At 40.5% G+C, this 21,212-nt stretch overlaps 1 protein-coding gene across 8 annotated transcripts in view; it reads left to right on the plus strand.

Moving 5' to 3' along the window:
- The window catches only part of Lrrk (Leucine-rich repeat kinase), a 56,746-nt gene extending 37,601 nt beyond the window's left edge, over positions 1-19,145 (plus strand). For 6 of the 8 annotated variants that reach the window (XM_022796409.2, XM_022796414.2, XM_086982294.1 and 3 more), the window contains 7 exons: positions 4,849-4,949; positions 7,606-7,765; positions 8,445-8,686; positions 10,547-10,691; positions 10,997-11,141; positions 14,274-14,490; positions 17,164-19,145. In XM_022796409.2, the coding sequence (XP_022652144.1) occupies positions 4,849-4,949; positions 7,606-7,765; positions 8,445-8,686; positions 10,547-10,691; positions 10,997-11,141; positions 14,274-14,490; positions 17,164-17,272 (1,119 nt within the window). In that variant the 3' untranslated portion in view covers positions 17,273-19,145. Of the gene's footprint in view, positions 1-4,848; positions 4,950-7,605; positions 7,868-8,444; positions 8,687-10,546; positions 10,692-10,996; positions 11,142-14,273; positions 14,491-17,163 lie in introns of those variants that run through there. The other 2 variants (XR_015322799.1, XR_015322800.1) reach the window with 2 other exon arrangements.
- The last annotated feature ends 2,067 nt before the right edge of the window (positions 19,146-21,212 follow it).

The raw sequence follows: 21,212 nt of genomic DNA on the forward strand, positions 1-21,212 counted from the left end.
ATATATATGTTTTCCTAAAAAGCCCTTTGACAATAAGATTAGCCCAAGCTATTTTCATGCATTAAAGCATTTAAAGCTCTACGATTTTACTAATTGTTGAAAGTTTTGTAGTCAGTGTACAATCGGTGTGGCAATTCTTTAGAAACCCGCGGAAAGTGTCGAGTGCCCGGCCGATGGTTCAGGAGGTATTAGAACATGTCAGGCAGGAAGACACAGCAAGTCGTATTCGTTCCGTTACTTCGTAGGTTACTATGCATGCCATCGCCGAACCCAATAGCATCCTAGAACTTCGGACCTGCTATTGTTCCAGGAAAAAAGCCTTTTTGGATACTATTGTATTTATAATAACCTTGAGTTTCAGGATGGGTCATAATGGCAAAGACCTCTACTAAGGTCCAAATCAACTTATTTGTTTAGTTATTCAGATATATGCTGTAAAATACATGAAATCATAAAGACTTGACAAATTAGACTAGTACAGTTGTAATTATTGGTTAAAAAAAATCTGGTATGTTCGGAGAGATGATTAGAGGAGAGAGTTAGCCTATATATTATATTACGTACCTACTAAAGTCACTCCATTACAACAACGGCGGCATTACTTAAATATGCCTGTGCTAGTGGTCTTCACGTTGAAGATCTAAGCGCAACAAACTAATCTCTTTCTCACATCTTCATACGGATATTGTTTATAACACGAAATGTAAACAATACGGTAAAATTTCTCAACTGATAAACCCAACGCGTTGTGGGCAGGCCTGGTTGCCGTACAAGCGTTTTTCTTCGCTCAAGACTCTTTGTGGACAAAAGGGCCTAAAGGAAAGAGTATCCGCGGCAGCTGGTTTGCGCAGAGCTTGTTACTTCATATTGCAGTAGGCAGCTTTCACTAATCTTGACAGTCGTAAGCTAGTTTCAATGTCGACAGTGTTTCTATATTAGTTGGTGGATTGTTAAGCAGGCGTTAATAGACGGGCAGAACAAAGCGGAAACCCCCTCAAAATGACGGGCCCGGGATACCGTACCGTATCTGAGAAACCTCCCAGAGGCTTGTCGTATCTAAACAACTTTGGAGTCAGATAAACGTTTTTAAAAGTAACCAAAAGCACTAATAGCTAGCGTAGTGCACTGGGTTCCTTCTTCCCAATATCGGCATGTACAGTTGCGCTCATTGAATGGGTTGCTTGAATTCAAATGGTGGTCAGATTAGTGTTTTCGTAATATGACATAATCTGCTGGAAACCACTTAATTTGTTAAATTAGAAAATAATCCCATTCGATGCTTTTGAAGTCACCTTATGTCACTGGTGATAATGCATCGGTATTTTAATAGAAAGGTAAGCACGTATGTGTCCTGCTCTCAGTGGAAAAGAGCCTGTTGTTTCTCTCTTCTTCCACTTAATCTGTGCTTTCATGCGGGTCTTATTTGTGCTCTGCAAGCCTCTATGCGAGTTTCGATACCCCCAAGAAAGTGCTAAGCTGCGTGCATCAGCCTTCTAAACAACGGACCTGATTGCTCAAAACATTTCTGACAATTATTATAAAAGTCGGACTCTGTGGGTGGCTTGGCACGCAACGTACCCATCCATACCTGCGGCACTAGACTGCACCCTATTATTAGAAAACTAAAAGATCTTCAGAGTTTTGAATGTTCTTCATTCTCTGCAGTGTAAGCGCGTGTAACAAGCTTCTGTTCTTTCACGGCTGCGTTTGCCCAACGCCTCCGCCTTCACAGCTCTTACAGATTTTCCCTAGTGCATATTCCTGTTTGTCCCGTCTAGGAGTGCCTTCTTGCATGAGTCGTAAGATGTTTTCCCCTGTGTTTTTTAACAGATCTACCAGCTGTCCGATATTTGCCTGGCCACTGATAATAAACCCCGGTTTGAAGGCTCATTAAAAAAAAGTGGGCTGCACAGTGGTATATTCGTCATTTCGTCTAAGGCAGTAATGAGAAATTTCACCACGATGCGCATACGATCGGCGAACGCCATTTTTTTTTGTGTTACGTAGTCAGTAGTGACGTAACTGATAGTTACCTTAAAATTTGATTATCGACATTTCTAATGGGTTAGTAGCTTTATGATTATAGTTGCCTGAGCACAAACTGATTGAAAAATCGCCTAGTACCTTCCGCTTAGAAGCACGTTGCAGAATGCTTATTTGATGGTTCTGCCGTTTGTCCTATGAATGAGTCCTCTATAGATATATCTCAAGGGAACACGGTATCTTACGTTATTAGCGAAAGTGCAAATGAGGTACCTAATGCAGTACTGCGAGGAAGTTGTATCTCGGGTATCTGTAAGCAACTTATTATGAATTTTATGCTCTACATGTTGCTATCTGGAGTAGACAAATATAAATACTGTGCAAAATGTGTAATAACGTTTGTGTCGTGTTAATAATCACGATCTATACGGTGTGAGCAGACGCATTTTTCATGCAACAAAATTGGTCGATCTCAGCAGATAAATATCCAAAGCATTAAATAGGCAAATAGCAAGGAACGAATCCCATGTTTACGTAAACCCTCACTCCAGCATTTAAAAAATAAAAATGTTTAGGGCACTCTTGACCGCCGAAAAAATGATCAAGGGCGTTGTGAAGAAATACAAATTAACAGTGGACAAACGAGACGAAATCAGGTGCTTAAACAAGGCTAACTGAAGATTTACATGGCAGCCATGTAAATGTCCTGGGTTCGATACGTGTTCGAGTACTACCTTACTGAAAGGCAATGCCGTTTCGTATTGGAACGCTGAGCTGCTTCTCGCGAGGTGCAGTTCACGCTAATTTCAGCTCTGCAGAGTAAACGATGGCCTAACCTGCCAGTGCAGTGAAAGGTTATCGTTAAAATTATCCATTGAACTTCGAGAAGAAAGTGACGTGAATTTTTCTCGAGTAAGCCCAGTTCTTTTACCCGATAGATCTTCAACAAATAATACTTTTTCTAGCAAATAGCTCGCGGTAAAGGTAGGATCTGAAAAGACGAAGAGTACAAAATGTTTTTTGTGGTACTCCCATGAAAACGCGATTGACTTTAGCTTCATACTTTCAGTATTTGTAAGGCCTTTTCTATGAGTGACGAATACAACGCAATATAACAGTATTTTTTGGAATGCGTTACATTAGTAACTAACATAAATATGTACATGCATGCACGTACTATAAGTGTGGCACGAAGTAGAAATATTTAAAGGTCCCTATTGAAATTAGCGTAATATTCTGTTTGCCACCGCTATTAATTCTAAGACAACACGATTGCTATTACGTCGTAGGCCATAGCATCCAGTTGCGACCTTAATGCTAACCTTGTGTATCCAAATACACAGTTCTACCTAATAGTCTATGAGGCTGAGCGCTACCATCTTGTACAGACAATTTTCTGCATTCGGACCCGTACGACTTCGCTCTTTGCAAATGAGGAGAAGTTACGTGGTTGCTACATCAGCTATGTTTTCCCAATTATCTTCCACTGATGCGAGTCATTTGCTCCATAGTCCTTTTTTTCCATTCGACCTTTGTTTTTTTTCGTTAGCATTGAAAATAGCGCAGAGTTACTTTTCCATCCCCCTAACCCCATACGACAGGGCACTAACACAGTGAAGTGGGCACGCGACTGCTTAGACAGCGTGGCTTCCCCGGAAAGGTCGACTCCGGTGCTCCGTCTTATCAAGAATCCATTTGATCAGCTATATGCCTGAATGAAACTGGCAAAACAGCGATCCTACGACATAGCAAAGAGAAAGTATTAGCAACGACGTAAAATTTGAACTGGTGACGGAACACTAGATAGTTGCGCATCGACTGCTCTTCAATGCTCCTAACAGTATCATTTTTGGTAGAATTATTGACGGGTTCGTGAAATTAATCTATAAATGACTAGATACTGGAGAACGAATATCCCGCAGGAGTTTCTATTCTGGGATTTTTTTACCTCAAAGCGGAGTGATTGAACGGCTCGTTTGTTTAGATGTACGTGAGACCGGCCGCTGTAAGCCTGTCGGTATATGTTAAGACATATTGAGTATTTCTAGAGACTTAGAGAGGAGAAACTAGACAAGCGTTAGTGCGTCGATACAGCGTGAAAATAGCAAAACGACAAATGTCATACGAAGCGTTTCCAAAAAGCCGTTGAACGAGTCGTACTTGACAGACTCTATGCACTTGACAATAAAAACCAGTTGTCAGCTACAGTGTTTGCTAGCTAAGTTCGGAGTACTCTCCCTTTCTAGATCCTAACTTTATGCAGACAGACAATCAGCTGGCAAACCAGTTGGATACTAGCACGACATTTGATAACTGACAATAGCTTTTGTCGGCATCGTTGCGACAATAATATTTGCTAGCGGTTGGTACCTCTCACAGCCTGTGGGGCAAAGCTCATAGTTGACAACACCGGTCGCAGGCCCCCAGGCTGTACCGCTATGTTACACCCATGTGTGAAGTATCTAGCAGGCCGCAAAGCTTTCTTTACCTTCGTATGTTCGCCAAATATTTTTTTGCTTGCGATTTTGCTTTTTGTAGAGGGGAGGATCACAAGTAATACATATGTTTCTAGAAAGTGAGAACTACTACCGCCTAAGCAGGAGACATTGTCGTTTTTATGGCCTGCTGATACATAAATGGACGCTGCATGTACATCGACACATAACGAAATTTCGAAAAGCCCTAGGTTTTGCGATATTTTTGGCTCAAATGGCACGCTTAATGACTACCCTTAATTGAGTATTTATCGGTGATAATGGAACTGTTGTAATAATGCACGGGAAAGCTTCACTTCCGGATAGTTCACACGCGAAGTTATTTTATGCTTAAATGAGTCATCTTCCCTTTATGTTTGTATAATTACAGGTGATTCCGATTGAGGTTGATTGTCAGATATCATCGTTGTGCTACGATGGCCTTTCCAACGTTTGGTTAGGTGACAATCGCTCTCGAATTCATGTCGTTGAGTAAGTTGTGTGTTCGAAACGGACATTTTTTTTCTAAATAAACACAGCAGATTTAATATTACCTGATCACTTTTGTTTATTGTAATGGGTCACTTTTATAGAGCACTATGTGTCGGTACACATTTCGCGATAAAAAAAAAACACTTTTTGAACAACTAGAAACACGTTGGTATCTGGCTGACACGCTCATTTTAACTGCGCATGCGCGGTGTGCATTTTTAGTAACACCGAAACGTAGCGAAAGTAATGAGATCTCAATTGTTTTTATTATAACCAATTCGTTTTAAAAGAGCTGTTTTTGATGATTCGAATTTTTTTTTCATATGTCTTATTTTTTTTAATATGCATATGTCTTAGTCATATGAAAAACACCAACATAAACTTACTACTGTAAGTAAGTGTTGGTGTTTTTCAAAAAAATAAAACTAAAATATACCGTCGGCAGAGACTAGACGAAGCCTGCGATTCGAACGCGCGCTTCTATACGAGTTACTTGGGGTTCATTCGAATTATCCACATGTCGACCGAATTGCATAACATAGGCCAGCTTGCCATTACCGCGCAATATCTTGGCCGGCACCGATCAACATGCATTCCTAATAACAGATTTCTGTAGGGAACCACCACGGAGTGAAAAATGGTGTATTTTTTTTATACTGGGCATTGCTTAAGCAGGGCAAGACGTTGATTGTTAGTGTCTCTGTGTAACCCAGTTGCATCGGGGTTGTTCATCAAAAAAAGCCTAACTAGCAAGGTCTGCTTAGCCTGCTTTACGACAACACTAGGCTACGTGCCGCGAAAGTGGTGAAGACTGACCTGCAAGAGTTTGGGTACCTTGTTTGTTCTTTGGATTTTGTGACAGCCTATTACCACTTCTTCCGTTTCGCGTCCATTAGCCAAGCGCTTAAAGCCTTTGCAAATAGGTAGCTTCTTGAAATTTAATAGAACAATTTTTTCAAAATTAAGCCCGCCAAATTTTTACTTGACACAAACTACTTCAGAGGTGTCAGTCGTGAACGATGGAAAAGACTACAGAACGGGCTAACATGACAGAACTGTATCATGTTAGTCCGTAACTAAGAAATTAGGCTTGTTTACGTCTAAGTTTAACTCAAGTTTCTCGTTACTATTATAACGCTGTTCCACGAAACAACTTTTCTCTACTAACCATTTCGGACATCGAATAAGCCTTAAAAAATAAAATATACATTTTATTTAGTAAAAAATGGTTGTCAATGCTGGATATTGTGCTCTTTTAGCATTCGTAGCCGCAGACTCAGCTTTTATCGATCGCATCAATCAATGTGATAGATGTACGCAAATGCAAGAAGACGAAAAATAGAGCGGAAGCTGACCAGAGTTGGCATTAGTAGTTCATTTTTTTTCTAATGAAAGCAAAATGATAGCTAAAATTATTTTTATTTATTCCTTTTATTGATTTACATACACTTTTATCCAGACCGAACTGTATGATTCTTTCCATGTTTCGAGGTTTAGGTCCGGTATATCGCCCTAAAACACTTTACCAAGCGGTTGGCTCCCAGCTATATAATTCTACTCAATTCGAGCCCTTGACTTTCGTTCAGGTACTTCCGATGTATTGCAAACGTATTCAAATAATTATTGTATTATTATCCCATGAGCAATCTAGAATAATTGAAAAAAGCTTTCAGTAATAACCTTCTATAAGATCCAATCACGAGTCATCGATTTTCTGATTATAGAACGGTTTTCGATGCTGACACTTTGTGGAAGCTGCCCACCGCATCCCACATTGCCCAACTCAGCACTTCATAAATATGTATTATATATAGATACTCATAGTTTGGCTGTCATAAAGTTGAATCTGACAATATTGTACGATCTTGTCATGTAATAGAATATTATCAATTAATAGGAAGATAAAATGTATCAATAACAGAACGAGAATTTAGGCGTCAGGCAACAAACTCTACCGAAAGTGGCTCGAGCAATCTGACTCAAGTTAAAAGTTCCGTGCTTAAGCATCGGGTTAAACGATTTGGTTTGTCTGACAGAACTTGTTACGTCGCAACTTTATAGCTACCCGATCGACCAGCTGAACTAGTTGTTATAGGAACCAGCAAAGATTATTTCGAAAAAGTCTAAAATCTCATGGCGTAAAGGCTTGCCGGTGCCAATTTAAAAATGCAAGACAATAGGAAGCAGCTATCATTATCCTGACGGCGTCCTGTCTCCCAGCGCCGCTCATGTTATTCAAGGCAAAACAGCTAGGATAATTCTTTCTGTCCTAACTTGCACAACCCCTTTCTTGTCATATTACAACATCGAACACCTCTTTTGATCAGCAACTGGGCTCCCTGGAGCGCGTAACGTGCGTCAGCTGCCAAGTTTGATTCGAGCGAGAGCCACTGGGTGAGACGCCCCTTTGAAAGTTGGATACTTCGTGTCGAATCGGCTTCCTGCTACCTCGCAAAGCCTTCGTTTTGTTTCTAGATAAAAGTTTCTAAATAATATACCTAATTTTGTTGATAATATTATACAGAATACGAGCCCAGTTATATACTTGTACACGACAGGTTAATTACTAATTATTCTATTAATGCTAATTATACTAAGCATTTATTTAATATATTTAGTAATAATATGTGTTGCTATTCCTTAACATTCCTCGTAGGGCCCACACATACCAGCGCACCCGTGTCCTCGAGGTGGCCTGTGATTCTGCGGTAGCACAGATCTCGCTTCATCAGATCTCTCGAAAGGCGGAGAGGTCAAAAAAGGGGAACGAGCATGTGAACGTGATGCTTTCTGCCGTTGTCACCGAGAAGAGACAGGTACGATAATAACAATAATACCACCATCTATTTCCTACTAGCTCTACTACAATGGCAGCAGTTGCAGCAAACGCGGCTACATCAGCAACTTAGACCACAAAGGTAAACAAGCTCAGTGCAACAACCACCCCCCACCCACATCCCAGCCCAGACCCACTTCTCACCCTTAACAACACATTGACCTATCGTTACCAAGCGATAGATACATTGGTTTCGTAGCCGGCTAGCTTTCCGGCCGAACGCCGCGGCCACTGCTACTCTGTCATTTTGCAATTTTTACAAAAAGTAACCTGCAGTAGGTACAAATAGACAAACAGAGAAAAAAAAAAAAACAATAGAACGAATGAAATATCGAATAGATCGACCTGAATGGCCCATGAGCCTATGGAAACGGTTTGGGAGCAGCGTCTTTTATTATTTTTAGTATTATGACTTCTATTATGTGGTTAACATAAGGCACAGGCTAAGTGCCCCTGCGAGCTCGCGTCAGTATGAACTTAAAGGCGCGAACTAATGAGGCGTGCATCTCTAGCACTGTCTAAAACAGATCATTTGAATCCGGAATAGTGCAATAGTAAACGCATCACAATTGTGAACCGGTGTCTGCAGCGGTGGCAACGTTTGATGCATGCATGCATAAGGGATAGCGGTGATTTTTTCAATTTTTTTTTGCTACTAGGTGTGGTGGACGTGCATTCGATCGTGCGAAATTCGCTCTCCGTATAAAAAGCCCGCGTGTATCGGGATGAAGATGGCCGCAAGCGACGATGTCGATGATAACGATGAAGAGAGCCAAGGCGATGAATGCCGGCTTGAAAGTAGTACATACACGGGTGGACAAACAAACTTCACTTTTGACGAGATTGAAAAACTTGGCCCAGTATTGAACACCAAGTTTGTGGAAACAAGCGATCCCGATGTGTGAGTATTAGCGATAGTTAACTTTTTAAAGAATTACTCATGACAAAAAGGTAAAAACTCAGACAGTGCGAGCTAGATATGATCCAACAACAGTTAGATCGATCCTAGCTTTACTAAATGGTATATATAATAAAACGTCAATTGAAGATAATTGCATAAGAGAAAATTATTGGAACAGGAAAGTATTGCTAGCGAAAAAAAAACTTTATTACAAGTCTATATATATATATATCCCGCTGCAGTATCTATCTTTATGTGTGTGTCATTTAAAAGTAGAGAAGATGTGTTAAAGTTGTTGTTGGAACGCCTTTTTGTAGACCTAAAACAGAGTGTGGTTAAGATGAATGCAATAATTTGTTACCTCATATAATTTTGTTACGATAAGGGTACAAACGCTGTCCAAGTCCGTCGAAGAGTTGTACTACGCTGCCTATTATAGCCAGGACGCATAATTGAACCAAAAAAAAAAAAGTGTTGCGCACATAATTGCTATATGTGCCTGTGGGCTTTACATTTTTACCTAAGGCACTTGCGAAATTTTATCACGTGACTTATGACATACTTCTGTAGTCAGTAAGTGAGAAAAAAGATGTCCGTGTTAAAGTTGAAGTCTACCTTTCTCAGAGCAAAGTATATGATCAGGAGTGATGTTGTTTATCGACAATTTCATGAGCTAGTAGATAGCTAACGTTACAAGCACAACCCAGTGAAAAGTGTTTCAGCTGGCCAAACTTTGTCCCAGCTGTTGTTTTTGTCTAGACTTGCCATTCTGTTCCTCCACGAGATTACACAACGGCAATTCGGCCATCTTGTTTGCCAGCCTAGTCGTCATCGCCTTATTCCGCTCGGTGATATTATCTTATGAATATGCTTGTTTGCATCCGGCGGAAGCGCCCATAAGACGATCGTTGATAAGAAGTAAGAGACAGCTGGACGAAGAGGTAGAGACGTTCCCGTCCGTACCGCATATACCTGTTTAGACATACAAGGGATTGATCAATGATGCTGACAAGCAATAGAATAGAAGAAATGTAAGATTAACTCTTACTAAGCAACTGCTCACCCTACCAGAGACGAAGCGGCTTTGGCGACAGTCGATGAGAAAAGCTGAGCAAAAGATAGATATATGTACAGCCGGGTCAGCCGAAAGCTGCTTGAAGGATTTAAGGAGTGGGAATGATTGACATGAAGCTAGGCGCCATCATCCAAGGATTTCAGCCTACTGCTGTTACTACGAGTGCTACAAGACAGCAGACGCTTCGAGGATTACAGCCACATTACACGAGCGCCATGTTGGTCCACAGATCGTCAGCTTACTGTAGCGCGTGCAACGACCGTAATGGAAAACGAAACGATTTCTGCAAATTTTACGTCTATTCATATAGGCGCAGTAATGTACCGCGTGCGAGCACCCGTTAGTCTCAGACGTACATACGCTCTCCTTTGTTAGGCTACCATATCATGATCAGGTTCGAGCTCACTGCCGCGCCCGTCGCCAACAGAGAAGGGCAGTACTGCATGCTGTGAAGTGAAACCTAAAAGCTTCAGATGGTTGAAGAGAATCCAGTACAATTAACGAACCATTAGTGGTATAGTTGGCTTGAGCCACTAGTCGCAGCTCGTATTTGCTAAATAAATATACCAGTTAAGTAATGAGCAGGTGCAGGGCAAACGAGAGCTCTGCATTCGGCTCTGCAGCGTCAGGTGCTCAGTTTTAGTTTATCCACTTCGGTTGACACTTTTTTATGTACAGGCACTCGAACTTGAAATTTCGGGTGCTTTGGCCTATGCAATTGTTGTAACGACGTTCTGCCATATAAGATATCAAACATTCGACCGCTGCATTGTAACGTCTTTCAGGATTGACTTGTGGTGTGGCTGCGAAGGGGGCTCTGTTGCTGTTGTTCGATTCCGCGATCTTCGCCCAATGCAACGATGGTCATTGTCGCACACGGTCACCGGCAGTGACGTGGCCGCCATTGAAACAGCTCCGGGTTTGCCTGACGTACGTAGTGCTCTCTACTGGAATCGATTTGTTAACTATTTCACGACACAGTAAAACGTAGTGCAGAACTATGGCTAGAAGAAATGTACCCGAAAATGCTAGGGCACTATATTGGTCACCATAATTAACAACTGGTGATACAAATCAATAACAGCGGTGTCGAGAGCTCAGTTCTTTATTCTAAAGATTAACGAATTCGTCGAAATTTCAAAAAGTGCTCGAAATATCTTTTCGTGCATCTGAAGTGAACGGATTAGGAAAACATATGGGTTTCTTATATGGAATTATGTTTGTCGCGGTTACAGGTGGTCTGGTCGTATACGCGTCCTGGCAGCCTCATCCACCAATGGGATTGCCGAACTCGTCAAAAAAGCCATAAACTTGATTGTTCCAAGTTGATTCCGTGTTCCGAGAGCATTGTCTCGATTGGACTCGAGGAAGATATACGACGTAAGTACTTGTTTAGTATCTTTGCAGGCATAGCTAGCTCAGCGTAACGCAGTAATCTAATTAATACTTAATAGTTATATTCTGCCTGCAATTTGTATGATTCAAATTTGACTGGCAACCACTTTGTATATTTGGTCGAGTTGAATTTGGTCCATGCAAAGAAGCGTACCATTTTCTTCTGAATGGCGCGCTTCTTTGCGCTGAACGTATGGCTACTTAAGTTCACGATCTCAAGCTACGTACCCATGAAGTTAATGAAACGAGCGTTTTGTTACTTTTGAAGGTGAAATCGCAGTGATTCGACACAATTTCAGTGAAAAAACAATCTCTCACTCTTGTTCAAAGTTATTTGTTTTTCTGTATATACTTACAGTACAAACTGAAAGGTCAGATTAGACACGTTAATTTTCGACGTAGGTGACATCTGTCAAATCGAGACTTCGAAAATGGAAAATCCTATTTTTCATTGCTTGTATTCCTTAACGGTGTTTCTATTCCATCGTTGCTTCTGATCCACTGTTTAGCATTCTGCTTCTACTACGCACTAGCGTAACAACGATGGGTGACGACGGAAACTATTATATGTCAGAGATATACGTTTATTAGATCTTCCGAGTTTAGAACAGTTAAAAAATGGAATCGCATGCATATATGGTGCTCCAGCCATCCAAAGCTTAAATAGGAAAAAAGATGTGTGCGTGAAGCCGAAGTCACGTAGTACGGGGAATCTGTATATCATCGCACGACAGAACATTTCCAGTACTCGCCGTAATTAGCGGCACTGCATCGCACAAAATGCCGAGAATGATTCTGGTGTAGTCTGATTTAATTTACGGATTAGACAACACTCGTTTCTCGTATTGTTTGTTGATCTTTGACTTTTACCTTTAAAAAATTCTGCATGTTGTCCAACGAATGTAAGCAACATTGCCGTCCAAAAGACGACTGGGTAAAAATTTGGATTTACACTATTCAACACCATAGATCTGTGAAGGTACCTAACAATGCTATTCAGCCTGGGTAAGCATCGAAGCTCAATCTTTTCCGGGGAATAACATTTCTATTCTATACCATAACTTGTATCATTATTTACAGCCCCATTACTAATAGGACATATTTTTGTCTAGCACGATAAAAATATTTATTAACATATTTTTTGAGGTTATTATCTCACATAAAAGGGTCTCAGTTAAAATGTAACACATGTTACTAGCAGAATTAAAGCGCTTTTACTTGTCACGTACACCTGGATAGCATTCGAAGAATAAAGCTTTTGCCCGCTTCTACCATTTCTCGGTTATGTGCGAGCAGCATCATCGCGTGTGTACAGCGTCTAGAAGGGGACGTCTTTTTCGTCCACAGTAACCACGCCCCTTCAAAGCAAACATTTATGTGAGGCAGCTACTTACTGCAATCATGTCACGCCACACGCTGAAAGAACGGCGCCTTTATGGGACCAAATGATCATAATGATAACCCTGAAGAGTGCTTTTGAGTATGACGGTGCTGTGCTAACTTCTTTCTCATTACCCTTAACGGCTTATTCCATATACAGCCACAGAGTATTTATAATTTGTACATCGCCCGCAGGATTAGCATGAAGTTGCAGGAAAAAAATGCCCAAATCTCCTCGATAGAAATATAGATATTAGAATAGAGAATAATAGTCAACTCGGTGCCTTTGTCTGCACTTTATAAAGGTTCAAATGCAGACGTTTTCCAAGGTTCTGACCTTCTGCCTAGCAAAGGAATTCAACTCAGGAGTACATGTGTCAACAGGACATTGTAAGCCTTAATGTTCCATGCACACATGGACGCTATTGTACCCGCTTTCATAGAGGATCAGCGCAATCCAGCCACTACTTTTTTAACGATAACTCAACTGAGCATTCGTGTGTGCCTATGATGGACAATGCCTACCAAGTTCTCTGAATGCTTATCCACAGTGCCGCGGCCATATCCGACTTCTGAAAGAAGATTTTTCACCGTCGGTATCTACTATGACTTCGTTTGTCCAACTTATCGTTTAAACTAACGTAGCTGAACTAGTTAGCGTTCGGGAGTGCAAGTGCCGTCCGCTAAAGCTGTTCTTCATCACGTTGTTTCCTTACTTCGGATCTCTGACTCTTAGTTTGTAAGCCTTCCGCAATTGCCTCCTGCTGAGCTAAAATTGGTCCACTGCAAGGTTCGAGGAGAGTGAATGTTGGCCGATTGTACTGTAAAATCATCGGTAGTTGCTACGAATGCTGCTGCGTTCAAACTAAGTACGAATCCGTCGAATTAGACTTGAGAAATTTTAGGTAGCCAGGTCTCTAGCAGTCTACTCATGAGGAAGATGGATGGGGAATCAAGCCGCCGTGGGGATCATCAGTCGTCGTAGGTGACTGAAGCAAAACACGCACGAGTTCTATAGCAGAGACACGAACGATTCCATGGGGGATATCTGCGCTCAGATGCGAGAGTCGCTTGCTCACAAGGTCGTGAGGTAGGGTTACGGCCTTTCAGTGTTAATATGATTTGCTACTTTGGACAGGAACAAAACCGCTACGCAGCAGCAACATTTACGTCTAAAACAGTAAAGAGTCCAGCCCTCAGTTGAAGAACGCGTCTGAATAAAAAGCAGCAAGCAGTACAATGGCGTAGTGGCTGACAGGCACAAACTATGCCTGGCTAGATGTGTCAGAAAATATGGCGACGCATTACCCGACCAAATAAGCTTAGTGTTTTATGTAGAGAATGAACGTTGTTTCTTTGTCGTTTTGTTACGAACGTTGGTATATTTATGCACGAAATGATGCCGCTCACTATAAAAGTAGGAATTTAATACCGAACTAATGGGATCGAACCAAGAGAATGTTTGGGTAAACAGATATTGCTTGCAAAAATAGAAAATGTAAAGTATCCCAACAGCTAATTAATCCGGATGAAGTTCAAGAAAGAGGTCGAAAGGTCAAATAATTTCTTCAGTGCAGCTCGCTCTAATATGTCCATTAAATGTTTAATTTGAGGCTAACACATTGATTTCAGAGTTCGTGAATCAAATACTTGACGACGCAGGAATCAATCTTTAGCGTGTTCGTTTATTTTTTTTTTTATAACATGTACTTAATCGGGTTCTCTGTGGTCCTCTAGCGTCGCACTGCCAAGTAACAGCAATCGCGGTACAGTCGCACAGCAGCTCCCCAGGTGATCCCCTGTTGTATGCGGGCACAGCTTGGGGTGTGGTGGTTGTAGCTCGAGCTCGTGGACTTCGACCCATCACCGCATTTCGACCTTTCGAGCAGGAAGTGCGCGTGATCTGTCCATTCACCAACGGGACCATGCTCGCCACACTTGGAACAGGATACAGGTATGAAAACATATCCTCGCCTCAAGTCAAATATCAATGTTTTGCAATAGTTTTCGTGCCTAAAGTTAGTTCTGTCGAGTACCCAGTATAGGACGATTATTTATTTATTCTAAAAAAGTTTTGCCTTGGGCATAGGGCAAAAGATGGATTTTGTTTTCTCTGACCGGTTGTAATCGATTACAAAATCTGTGTTGTGGTTAAACCTGAATCAGACCACAAGGGTATCATTGAGTGATTAAATCATTGCAAAAATGTTCTGTATTACAAGACCTCAAAATCTCCTAGTGCATATAAGTTCATCAAGGATATGCGAGAAGCGAGTAACAGATATAACTGGTAGCGTTTCTCTAGCTGGCTTCGGATTGCACGTTTTTTTTTTCTTAACTCAAATGCTATGGAAAGATCCGAAACAGTTTGGCATTCTCACGAAAAGGCCTCAGCCCAAGTAAATTACGTCTGATGATCTTCACTTAATTATGCGCCCTCCACAAAATGGAATATATTACATGTTCGACTGCACCTGTATGAGGCCTTCTGGAAAAATCATCATTTAAACCTATTAAGAATACTCGCTCTTAATTCTCGTATATGCACATCTGTTACGCCAAAGTGTGTTTTACTCACTGGGCAAACAAGTACAAATGTGCTAAAAATACTCATCGGCAAAGCTTAAGAGGTTTCTGCGCATAAGTAAAATTTCTGGAAAATATACAGCCCGCATACGAGTCTTCGTGGGCCAATTTCGAAATTTTCGATACAGCATGTGGTGACGCAAAGAAACAACGTAATTCAGTCTAGAGTATCTATATGTGGAGTAGGCAGCGCGTTTGCTCTCCATAGACAAATAGTATACTAACGTAAGTTTTAGCGGTAAAAATTTCAAAAGTGTTGAATATAAAAATAAGAACCGAAATTAGCGTAATAGCAAAATGTATGGATTCTCGTTTATCTTCAATTTTCTTTCAACCACTGTGTACGTTCCGATGCATTATAACGACTGATGAGAGACAACTACCGCTAAATTATAAAATATAGCAAGCCGAAATTGGTGTTACGGATAACAGCTTTCTTATCTAAGCGTATGTCGTATTTTATAACAGCAAATACAATAAACAAATTGTGTATAACCGGTGGAACATGGACCGAAGCCTGGCGATTAGGACGGTTGTTATCCGTATGGCCACTGGTTAACGACATAAATACCGTACCAGGCCCCGAATGAGCTGAATCGAAAGAATAGAGATCAATTGATTTGCTGTACGAATGCCGCGATCCATCATAGATAGATGTGTGTATTGTCAATGGTTATCGTCTGCACGATCCGCAACAAATGTTTAACATGGTTTATGATGAACTACTAACACTTAGTGATGATTATTTTAGCGCTCAGTAATTAACAAGAGATTCAGATCTAGTTTCGGGTAAAATAAGAGAATAAGGCATCATGCAGTCTTAAATAAAATAATATGCTTTGCTATGCACATGATAGTTAGCAAAGTATCCTGTACGCAAGAACGTTATTTACTACCAGGGCGTATGTGAAGCAAGATCTCACTAGCTGCTTCTCAAGGTGACGATAAGGACAGGCCTATGTCATGCATACGATAGTCTTCGCGAGCTATCTGCCCAAATCTCAGCCGCTTCCAGAAGTCTTACTGTCCGCTTTCTCATGGCTCCAACGGAGAAATGCGCACCACATTATGGACCTTAACCTTACCCAATATTTATAATACATCAAGCTTGAATGCTCAATAATGAACACTACCAACCAGAATATCAAACGCGTTTATGGTCTCAGCACGTGTTCGTATCATGGTTATCTACAAACTTCTCTGCTAATGTTGCTACTGACTGAATCCGCGACCGCCCAGCTGCTCTAAAGTGGACAGTCTTTTAACGCATTAGCAAGGCTTGCTACAAACACAAGGCTACTTCTTGTGTTGCCTATTTTTGACCTGATGAGATTAGATTAGACCCTGGTGATATCAGACGAACCTAAAAGGCAGCTATAATGAAAGGTGTATCTGTCTGCGAAATTCTGGATGGTCCTATCAAAGCTACACTAGTGGCATACGACTAAATACAGTGGACATTGCCAAATGCATAGTATCCCGTTCAAGGCAAGTTGTGCTGGGCAGCCATCGCGCGAGCATACAAACTCTATTAGTATCTATTTCTAAATGTTGGTCTCGAACATATTTTGAAAAAAACAAGGGAAAAAGCGGACGCTAGCCAGAGGGCAATAGCCGAAATAGCGTACGCTACAAAATATGCCGCCTCACATATTAACTGGATCTACTGTGTCGCAGGGGCGATTGATAGGCGTTCTTGACTCCAATGCTGATTAGTCCCTTCTCATCTTTACGAATATCCAATAGATTTTAGGTAGTATATTGGAGTACCGTGTCTACGGTAATCATGATGTGTATTAGAATAGTTGGCAAAAGTCTCATATTGTGACAAAGGTCGCCGTCGACACGCAACACTGCATGCACCCTAGAATAATGTTACCATGTAAATGAGACAGCATTCGCTGTATACTTTGAAAAAATCTGTCCTTGTTGGCCAGATACAGGGCACATCGTGTAAGGTCGCTAAGTATAATCTGTTAGTTTTAGAGTATTTTATAATAAACAGTTCTGATATAACTTCTGGCGTGTGTTTACATTTTAGAAGCCTAATTCAGCGATACATGTGCGCCGAAGAGAGACACTCGATGATAGATGTGAATTATGTTCTTCTCTGGAATGGAGTAAAATGGGAAGATACCACGGAGGACTAGTGCATGGTCTCTATCGCACGTTCAACGACAACACGTGTTCCCGCCAGGATTTAGTTCATAACGAAACGATACAACTATTTCACCAGCTCAACCGAGCAGTTTTCGGCGGGCGTACTTTGCTTCGTACGGAGATTGAGGCTTCTGGGACATTGACTTGGAATGCTTTTGTGAATAGAGCACGACCCACTTTCATTGTCAAGCAAATCCACGAACATGTCAGCAAAAGGCAGTTGTTTAACCTCGCTGGTCCTGTTGCCAATATTTTTATATGTACCACCTATTCAATTACGTTTGTGGGTAAGCACAAATACTTACTTGTAGGCAACACAAAAGCACTAACGAAGTAAACAATCAATTCCTATACATACATATAGGTAACGATATGTTTTTCATAGATATTTCATAGGTATAGCTCTTGAACATTTCTCGTAGTACACGTATGTTAATTTCCACATGAATCAGCTGAGACCTGCGGTTTCACTAATCCTATAATGGAAACAGCTAACACTACTATAACCAACAGGTTGACAGAATTATGCTATCTCTATGAGAAAAAGCTTGTATCGCACAGATTGAAGAATTGTCAATCGTGCAGATTCAATGAAAAGGATACCGAAGACAGACTTGTCCGCTTTTGTATCGAGTGAAATGTTACTATTATTATTACTAGATATGCCACTCAGGACCGCCTGCATGGGCTCTTTTCCTTTAAATACTACTAAGAAATCTGCCCTTTGCAGAAAGCGGAATAAGAAAGCAAACTTCTATGCGGTGAGAAAACTTTATTAACCTGATTTGTGTAGAACAATGGATGCCTATTGTCGCTCTTAAGAATACTTTTTTTTACTTGACAATTTCTCTTCTGCTAAGCAGATGTATTTCCTCATCTTTGTGTTAGAAGATGCTAATGCCGTTGCAATATTGTTTCATTGTTTTTTTGATCGCCCCTCAACAGTTAAGTTGTCCAAAAGTAAAAAATTTCCAGTGGATATTTACTTAAGGTTGAGTAATTCGATTGAACATTTTCAGCGGCGAAACGAAATATTTAGAAGTGATGATGGTGAATTGAGTTGAAAATTTGGTGCTATGATGAAGAAATTTGCTAACAGGCTGGCGAGTACCGTGACAATTGGTAGGCTTTGAAACCAAAATGTAAGAATCATTATCGTAAAGAACAATTCTCATATTTATATCACAAAATATTATCTTTATAAAACTAAAATGCCACGTTTATTAATAACTGAAACATTTTTTACCCATTATTCTAACTGTTTCCAAGCTGTTTCTAATAACTGCTCGTTATAGTAGGGCGAAACATTGGACAGTATACATGCTTATCGTAAGTGTTTACCGAAGATGTCGCGCCAGCTTTAAGATGACCGCCAACATTTTTCGTCTGCTGCTGCTGCTGCTGCTTTACAAACAAATTGTTTAGCAACGACGCAATACAAGGGTCACTTTTGTAGTTATTACAGATGACTAGAATACCGGTGATGACTTGCACACACGCAGCTCGTGTAATAGGAGCAAATGGTAAAGGTGTGATTGCTCAATGTTCGATATTGACCCGCTGTTTGGCTTAACTCTATTTATTTATTTCTTTCACAAAGAGGACTTTTGTTTAGTCGTTGGTTTCCTCGTGCAGAAGAGCCTGCCCATTCGGTACGATTTCCCTGATCCTAGTTCTAAACTATGACTACCTACTATGAACATTTTATGTTCAACGGAATGCATTGTACGTTTAATGAGAAAATGAACGATGAAAAACAAAGCAGATTTTGTTCAGTAGTGTAAGTTGACAATTATGTATTTTGCTGTGATATTAAATGTTGTCAAAAGTGCATAATAAATATTCGAATCTTCTCGGCAACAATGAAGTTTCTTCCAAACCTATTACAGTTAGCTCGTCGGAACTTAAAGATGGCTCGTTTCACTATTAAATTATAATGGTTAACGATTAATGCAATTTCGATGTTGTTATTAGGTTTATGACCATTTATATAATGTGTAGCATAATGCAAGTGTAGTAATAGTTGTAAAGAAAGCTTACAAACGGCCCTCGACGCAGCCAACTGGCTACTGAAGATCAAGCGACGATTCTGATTATGTGTGAGCCTTACGGCCATACATTTTTGTCAATGAGACAAAATTTTTACTCATACTGTTCTATTGCTCGTTGAGTTTTCAGAGGACCAAATGAAAAAACAATGCGGTCCGGCATCAAGCATTTCTAATTTTTGCCGTTTTTATGTTGATATACGATGATGCTATTACAGTAGTGTAACAATATAGGAAGAAAAACTTTTGCACTCGGTCTGCAGTGGGAAGTCGGAAAAGTTCTTTTCCAGATGATATGACAACTTTTACCTTCTTGCACACTGAAAGCTTACTATCTAAAACGCTGTTACCGATTATTAGACCAAATGAAACCGTTAAATCTGAAAATTACGATAAAGACATTTTCTGAATTGTTTCGTAGAGGACGTTTACCATTAGCGTTCCGTGATGAAACTGTTTTGAATGAAGGTTTTTTGATTTATCCAGAAAAGAGACTGTGGCACCTCGCAGCGGAATCTGGAAGAACGTTTCGGAGAGCCATACGATGCTCCCGTCGCAATATCTCCGTTCTGAAGCTGCAATGCACGCTGCCAAGCGTCATCCTGCGAATGTCCTGGATTTGATTTATTTCGCGTTGTTGTGGGCGATTTTATTCTGGGAACATTCGACGATCTCAAGGTGGACCAGTTAAATGGTAGCATTCTGCCCGACAAACGAAAGATCGGCGGAAAACCCGTTTACGTTCCGACTGCTTATCAACCGGATGTCTTCGGGAGGGGATGGAGCATCCTTGTCCGAGTTGGACACCCTAGTCTAAAGAATTTTTTTAGTAACAAGGACAGATCTCGATTCTAATGCATAATTAATGCACAACTTATGATACGTGATACAGGGTCATCATCTTTAGATTGCGACCCACCTTTTTGCATCACATAATCCATTGAATGGAAGGGCCGTGGGAAACGATAAACATCGACACCTATGATGGGCGTTATTTACCTTCTTTCATTGTTCAGCAAAATGATAGTATTGTGTTTGGTTACAAGAATTTAAACCGGCAACGAAAACACAAAGATGGCAGAAATTATAGTCCGGCTTTCGTATGGCCAGATTTTGCGTAGCAAAGGGAGACTCTCATATAAGTTTAAGAAGCTTGAAAATCTTGGAGAAGAGCTACAATCATATCAGATACAGGGCATGACAGATTGTACAGAAACAAAGGCACAATGCACGTAAGTGTTGTCTTATTTCAGGATCTATCTATTAAAGGTAAGTAAGGTGGGCATGTAGTACTTCATCATCTCCGTGGCAAGTGGAAATTAGAGGGCGATCTCCTGGTCTCTGCATATTGTAGTACTGATACACTATTGTCGATGTAAAAATCTTTTTGTACTTGAAAGGAATTTCTTTTTAGAAGCTGATGTCGTACACCAAATTTGGGTAAGCCGGATCTGAATATTCTTATAATATTTTTTTTTGGAAATCTTTTTATGGAGAAAGTATTTCCGCAGTTATAACGTGTAGATAGGAGTGGTACCGACAATTCTGGAGGGGTGCACACTGGATATTGCGTAGCAACGAGGCTAAACGCGCGCACCTCAAAATGTATTATCTAAAAGAGCTCCGGCTCAGTAGTAAGTTTTGTGACATTCTGAACCGAACGTTAATTAGATTTCTAGAATCTCATATTCTAGAAATGTTTACATGATCCGTGTTTATCAAACAGTAAACTTAGTGTTAGACAGCCTTTAAGTTGTCTCTGATCCAAAGTAGTAGTTAACTATATTAGCTAGGAAATACGTACGAACCCGTCAAAATTTAATTGTCCTAAAGAAAAATATACTAAAAATGCATTTCGCGCAACATTCCATGCAACAGATAT

The sequence above is a fragment of the Varroa destructor genome, unplaced genomic scaffold (genome assembly GCF_002443255.2).
Source record: "Varroa destructor unplaced genomic scaffold, Vdes_3.0 BEIS01000003.1, whole genome shotgun sequence".
In the NCBI taxonomy this organism is placed as follows: Eukaryota; Metazoa; Arthropoda; class Arachnida; order Mesostigmata; family Varroidae; genus Varroa; species Varroa destructor.